The sequence below is a fragment of the Acanthisitta chloris genome, unplaced genomic scaffold (assembly GCF_000695815.1).
Source record: "Acanthisitta chloris isolate BGI_N310 unplaced genomic scaffold, ASM69581v1 scaffold35753, whole genome shotgun sequence".
Lineage (NCBI taxonomy): Eukaryota > Metazoa > Chordata > Aves > Passeriformes > Acanthisittidae > Acanthisitta > Acanthisitta chloris.
In genome coordinates, this window is record NW_008666032.1 from 8532 (window position 1) to 16166 (window position 7635).

Consider the following 7635-nt stretch of genomic DNA (forward strand, 5'->3'; position numbering starts at 1 on the left):
TGATACCGTAAGTGTTAAGCCTTTGGTTCAAAACCAAATGAAACAGTGGTAGATGTTTCAAGTCCAATTGTCTAAATATTTTCAACTCAGGAGAAAGGTCTAAATTAATGCTTCCTCTAAAAGAAAGATCTGTTGAACATTCTCTTTAGCAGCAGTTTCCTGGTCATTCAGCATGCTGAAGCACCCAGTGTCCTTCCTTATCTGGTGAGAATGTCATGGGAGACAGGAAACTGAAAATATTCTTGTTGGTCTTTGGGGGAGCAAGGATGTAAATTATTTATATTTATGAAAAAAGGTACTACTTCTAGTTGTGAAATGACTTGATTCTTTTTTCATTCAGTCTTCCTCAATTATCCAAGTTAAGACAAACCTGACCATGAAGGTAGGAGTGATTGAGACCCATCACTCCCATACAATTGGTCCCAGTGTGGTAGTGCATGACACCAGTCAGAACCCTGGACTAATGCACACAGGGGAAAACAGGTATGTCAGATATACTGTTTTGTGTCAGTTTGGTTTTTTTCAGTTTGATAATTTGATTATCTAAGCACAGATACTTGCCATCATCTAATTTTCATCACTACTAGTAGTAAACTAAGTTTTAAAGGTTATGATATATAACTTATTATAAATGTTTAGGAGATTTTTTGTATTTCAGCAGATATCACATAACTGTTGTTTTGTTGTTTCCCAGGCAACGATATCTACCTGATGCATTTGTATGCTACAATATTAATAATAATAGTAATAAAGATGAGTTAAGTATCTTTGCCATTTCATAAACTGAGGGTACTGCAATATTGGTTGTTTAAGCAGAAATGAAGAAGAATGATATATATCTAACAATTTCTTTAGAAACAGTTATGTCATTCAAGTAATCCAAAAAGAGACTGCACATACATTTTAGCTTCATGCACATCAGTGATGATGATCATCTTCAATACCAAAGTTACAGGTATTGTATCATTTAATTTAAAAGAAAAGTAGTTCTATGTGAATACAATAAGCAAAATAAGGTTTTTTTAAGATCAAACACCTAAGTATAATGTTATCCTTACTGAATTCAGACGATTCTAATAAATGTGGAAGCAAGAGGTATGTGCATCCCACGAGCCTATCATATTTTTCTTTTTCTTAGACAGGAGAAGAAAAGGAAAAAAGAGAAAAAGAGGTAGGACAAAGAGTAATAATACTACCGTTTCTAAGACATTTGTTTCTAAATATGTTTTAACTTGGTCTTTAACAATGGAAAAATGTAAATCTATTTCCTAGCAAGCCAGAAAAAATAAAGGATGGAGAAACACAAAAGAACAAATTAAAAAAGGAGAAAAAAAAAAATAAAGATAAGTCCAAGAAGAAAGAAAATATAAAAGAGTAAGTATGTCTCACTTAGGTCCTATTACGCTGTCTAATAAATTGCTTTTAATGTAAGATTGAATCTCTTCATGGTCATCCTGTAAAAAAGATGTTTATACACTAGTGAATGAGTGTATGGAGTGCTGTTGTTCTCCCTAGAGTAGACTTCTTTTGGCTTAATTTCGGATGTGGACAACAGAAATATGCATGCATGGAGTTATTCTGAAAAAATTAGTCAAGACATATCTCTTTTGGATTCTGAATATCTAATATTTCTTGGATAATACCCTGCATCAAAAGATGGTCCATCATAAAGCAATCTCATCCACACACAAAGGTACCTACAAGCAAGTAAACTCTTCTACAATCTAAAAGTTGCTGCTTTACCTTCTGCTTGGTAAATTCATAATTTTCTGGCTAAGAAAGAGAAACTTTAAGAAGTGCAGTAGGGACTTGTGTTGCACCACTTCCCATTTTTTGGTTTCTTTATGTAAACTGCCAGTGTGTTGTCTTTCTCACAGCTACATTTTTCCCAGAGAGGAAGGCATGATTTATCTCACTTATTTAAACACAGGTAGTCACATAATTTATTTTTTTTTAAAAGGTGATAAAATGAATATCATGTGCCAAGATAAACTTAACTGGGACTGAGCTAACTTTGCTCAGTAAAATTTAAATTCTAAAGTTTGCATCCCAAGTCACACCAGCTTCATATTTTCCATGCATTCGAGCAAGGCAGTTTGACTTTAATAAAGATAATTTATTTTCCAGTAACAATTTCTGGAATGCTTTATTCCTCAAAATTGGTATGTGTATTTTGAGTCTCTCATTAAATCTCCCTTTCCCCGCCCCGCTTATCACTTAGGAAGAAGAAAGATATTTTAACCATTGATCCAGCAGGAAATATGTATTACAACTGGTTGTTTTGCATCACAGTGCCCGTCATGTACAACTGGACCATGATTATTGCTAGGTGAATGCTCCTTTAATGACTACATAGAACTTCTGGCAAGTCATAATATCCATAAATAGCAAAAAAAATGTTTTATTCAGCATTGATTTCATGCAAGTATTTAATTTTGATTTCACAATAATTTACTTACGTCTTTTCCTATTCAGAGCCTGTTTTGATGAGCTTCAGCACGACTACTTAGTGGCATGGTTTATTATTGATTATGTTTCTGATGCCATTTATGTTGTTGACATGTTGGTACGGACAAGAACAGGTCAGCATACTCAATGATTAATTATTCCTTTTCACATATTTGTGCCAGGTGGTTTAAAATATTCAAAACACTACTACTTGTATTATCTGAATAAACCTGATGAGGTGCAATAGTGAAAAAAGACACTGAGATAAATCTCTGAAAAATTGTAGCCTGTGACCTGTAAAAATAGGAGAAACTCTGATGTATTGCATAAAGAATGCATTACACAAAGCCTGAGGTAAGCTAGATAGAAGCTGTCTCAACAAGACAAAAAAACCCTGCAATGCATCCACGTGAGGATCCTGAGTTCAGAAAAATTAACATGTAAATCTGGATTTTGTATTTAAGGAGATTCAAGCCCTTGGTTAATTTTCAAGACTACTGAGCAAGCAAGACATCCCATTAACTTCAGCTGCAACCGTTTCTTTTAAAATCTTATACTATATCCAGAGCTATTGAATAGATACACTCAATATGGAACTGAGATTCCTGTGTTCAAATTCTTTCCCTCATTAACCACCTTTCTTAAAGCCTGTGGAGTACTTTTTTTTTGGGGGTGTTGGGATTTTTTTTCCCAAATGTTCACTATAGTAGAAAAGTGGAGGGGAAGAATTAGATCTAGAAATGTTTATCTTTCAAAGCTGTATAGTTTAACTGAAGCTGAACCATATAGCACTAAACTGAATATTTGGAAATAAGAAATTGCATATTAAAAAGTAAAAGAAGTTATGTCCCATCTGGAATTTGCACCCAGAATATTTTTGAAGTAGATTTAGATTGACATTAAACACAACACATTTGAAATTGTAATTTGATTTTAGGTTACCTGGAGCAAGGTCTTCTGGTGAAAGAAGAACAAAAGCTACGAGAGAAATACAAGAAATCTTTTCAATTCAAATTAGATTTTCTGTCAGTCATACCAACGGATCTATTATATTTCAAGTTTGGATTGAATTACCCAGAATTAAGAATAAACAGACTCCTCAGAGTAGCTCGGATGTTTGAATTCTTCCAGCGAACAGAAACAAGGACAAACTACCCAAATATCTTCAGGATCTCCAACCTTGTCATGTACATTGTGATTATTATACACTGGAATGCCTGTGTGTACTACTCAATCTCAAAAGCCATTGGATTTGGGGCTGACACATGGGTCTACCCCAACACCTCTGATCCTGAATTTGCCCATCTGACTAGAAAATATGTCTACAGTCTCTACTGGTCAACACTGACCCTGACTACTATTGGTGAAACACCCCCTCCTGTAAGAGATTCTGAGTATTTCTTCGTGGTTGTTGACTTCTTGGTTGGAGTATTGATTTTTGCCACCATTGTTGGTAATGTGGGCTCTATGATCTCCAACATGAATGCTGCCAGGGCAGAGTTTCAAGCAAGGATTGATGCTATCAAGCAGTATATGCACTTCCGGAATGTGAGTAAAGACTTAGAAAAAAGAGTTATAAAGTGGTTTGACTACCTGTGGACAAACAAAAAGGCTGTGGATGAAAGGGAAGTCTTGAAGTATCTGCCAGATAAACTCAGAGCAGAGATTGCAATCAATGTTCACCTGGAAACGCTAAAAAAAGTTCGGATTTTTGCAGACTGTGAAGCTGGTCTGCTGGTTGAACTGGTTTTGAAACTCCAGCCTCAAGTATACAGTCCTGGAGATTATATTTGCAGAAAAGGAGATATTGGACGAGAGATGTACATTATCAAAGAAGGCAAGCTGGCAGTAGTCGCTGATGATGGAATCACACAATTTGTGGTGCTAAGTGATGGCAGCTACTTCGGAGAAATCAGCATTCTTAATATCAAAGGGAGCAAAGCTGGCAATCGAAGAACAGCCAATATTAAAAGTATTGGATACTCAGATTTGTTTTGTCTGTCTAAGGATGATCTCGTGGAGGCCTTAACAGAGTATCCAGATGCAAAGGCTATGCTGGAAGAAAAAGGCAAGCAAATACTAATGAAAGATGGGCTGTTGGACATTGAAATTGCAAGTTCAGGAAATGATCCTAAAGATCTGGAAGAGAAGGTTGCCTACATGGAACGAGCAATGGACAGGTTACAAACAAAGTTTGCCAGGATGTTGGCAGAGTATAAAAGTTCACAGCAGAAACTGAAAAACAGACTTACACAAATTGAGGAAATATTGAAGCCAGTAATAGAGGAAGAGTTTGTAGACTTAGAAGAAGCAGATCCACCCACAGACAAACCTGGATTATCAAAAGCTGAATAAAACACTGGTGGCTGCCAATAAGATTTAGGGTCAAATCCTGAATGGGGCTGAATATATTAATTTCTAATCTTTTTAGGACCTGACTATTAATTACAAAAAAATTATTTGTTGAGGCAATGCCACTGATTTCCTACAAGCAGCACATATTTGGCAGGTTTTTGGCAGAAAAAGAATTGAGATTGAGAACAGAAGAAAACACTTTGATCTTCCACAAACAGCTGGTATTATCTGCTAATGCATTATGTACTCTATGGAACACTGCTCTATGGCAAATGCATTCAGTCTATATACAGTCACATATTGGCAAATATTGGAAGTTTGGCTGACTATTTGAAATTATTTCTTCATGTCTGCTTATGGAAAGAAGGAAAGGTTTGGTAAGAATTATATTATGTAAGTCATGAACCTGTATATTAAACTAGTGTATAAATGAATACATTTTAATATCTATTGATTAACATAAGATTAATTAAGTATGGGATGTTATACCAAGATTTAGGTATATCTATGATGCAGATGAGAGTACTGAAGGCTGTAATAGTTGGAAAATACTATTACTTTGTTGGATCCACCTTGGCTGATTATTTGGAATGTACATGGGAGCTTGAAATGGTCCTTTATTCAGGATAATACGTGCAACGGCTGGAATAGAGAGAGGAGAAACCTCAACATTTGCAAGCAATAGTATGACAGATATGGATGGCTCAAAATTGAACTGTTCTTTCCACAATAATAACAAATACTTAACACTGAAGACAGTTCTGCCCCATGTAATCATGTGGCTGCTGGACATGGACTATCAAATCTAAAAAATCCATGATTTAAAATGTTTATGTCCCTAATGTAACACTTGTAGATGCTGGCAGAGTGCAAGGGGCAGACATGACAGAAAGAGGCCAAACTCTCCCTACACCATCTTCTGTAGCTGCTGTTGGGGAAAATATATGTGACTAAAGAGCTTGTTTTTTTCCATTGATAGGGTATTTCTTTCTTCATAAGTACTACTAAGATAGTAAAATCTACTGTTTCACATGTTAGATCAATTTTCAGCTACTTTAAGAAGCATTATCTCCTTGGATTTCCTCCCTAATTTATGTCTACTTTCATTAGTAAAAAATGGTCTTCTTAGTTATGGTCTCAGCTGGGTATTTTCAGCTGGGTATTTTCAGTAGCGTTTGATCATAGGCACTTAAGGATGGAGAAGCTTGATGAAAGGGAGTGAAGAAAGAGACTGCAATGAGAGAATGGATAATTCTGTACTTAGGCCAATTTGATTATCCTGGGCCTGTCTTTAAAAATACATATGTATATGTTACTGTCACTTAATAATATCACTACGCTTTAATTCTCTCTCTAATGAGATGGAGATACTATAGATTGGATCTTTTATAAAGTGTGTTCATTTCTGGTTGTTTTATTTTCTGAAATGTTGATGGTTTCCAGAATGCCAGAGATCTATAAATAACTCCTGATTTCACTGCAAGGATTAAATGTTATGAAGTACCTAATACATAAGATATATACGGAACAACATGGATAAATATAAATATCAAACAGCTGTTCATCCACTGTTGATCCTGTGCTTTGAATGACAAATGGCTTAATGAGCTGATGAGGGGAAAGCATGTGCCATCCTGCCATAAACACTCCACCCCTGCACACAGGAACAAGCTTTGTTCTGCCATTTAACTCCATTGTGAGTGTTGGACTTTGCAGTCAGCATTCTTCCAATTCAGGCCTGCAATATACTGTGCAGTCTGTATGGCAGCAGCATCCTATTTGGCTGGCCATGGTTCACCAGGCACTTAGGAAGCATTTTTCTCCCTTGTTGACATGTTTAAGACTTTGTATTAGAGAAATATGTTATATGAGTTTTAGATTAATAAAGGCAGAGGTCTACTGCCAACAATATTTCTGGTATTGATCCTTCAATCGATGACATGAGTTGTATTTTCTAGCTGACTCTTTCTTGGGAATAGAAATACTTTGGTTTAAAACACTTCAAAATAAAACAGAAACCCAGAATTAACCTCCAGTAATTTGCTTACTATTTCTAGACTCTTTATGACTGGAAATCCTGTGTTACTTAACTTGAATGATAATGTAATTGCTGGGAAAAAAAAGCTAAACACAGAGTTTCGTCCTGACACAAAACATAGGTACCTATAAGGCAATATCAATAAAATTAAAACAATTTCAACTTGCCCTTATTGGTCAGAACTTAATAGGAGGCACACAGGTTCCTCCTTATGCATTTCTGTGCAGTAAAATTTTCTGGATGTACTTCAGTGAAGTTTCTAAATGGTCTCTATGGTCAACTTTTAACTCTCATATTCTGAAGAGAAGCTATGAGGAAAGCACATTCAAGAGTCACAATGCCAGAGATGTTGCTGCTAGAAATTTATTCTGGAGAAAAGGAGACCTTATCAGTCTCTACAACTACTTGAACGGAGGTTGTAGCAAGGTGGGGGTCGGTATCCCAAGGAACAAGTGGTAGGACAAGAGGAAACAACCTCAAGTTGTGGCAGGAGAGGTTAAGTTTGAATACTAGGAAGAAAAATCTTCACCCAAAGTGCTGTCAAGCACTGGAGCAGGCTGGGCAAGGAAGTGATGAAGTCACCACCCCTGGAGGCATTTAAAAGACATAGATGTGGCACTCAGGGACATAGTTCAGTGGTGGACTTGGCAGTGCTGGGTCAACGGTCAGACTGGGCAAAGGCTGTTTCTACCCTAGGTGACCCTGTGACTCAGTGACAGCAGCATCCCTTGATCACAGCCCGGCGGGGCTGAGCTGTGCCCGCTCGCTGCCCCTGCCTCTGTCACCAGAGAGTC

The 7635-nt window shown here is 36.6% G+C and overlaps 1 protein-coding gene across 1 annotated transcript; it reads left to right on the forward strand.

The window, feature by feature from the left end:
* The first annotated feature begins 376 nt into the window (after positions 1-376).
* Positions 377-4803, forward strand: CNGA1 (cyclic nucleotide gated channel alpha 1). The gene is made up of 7 exons (XM_009071957.1): positions 377-504; positions 695-757; positions 1139-1171; positions 1273-1374; positions 2222-2329; positions 2476-2582; positions 3386-4803. The coding sequence occupies exons 1-7, from the start codon at positions 377-379 to the stop codon at positions 4801-4803; spliced, it is 1959 nt and encodes a 652-aa protein (XP_009070205.1).
* Positions 4804-7635: the final 2832 nt, after the last annotated feature.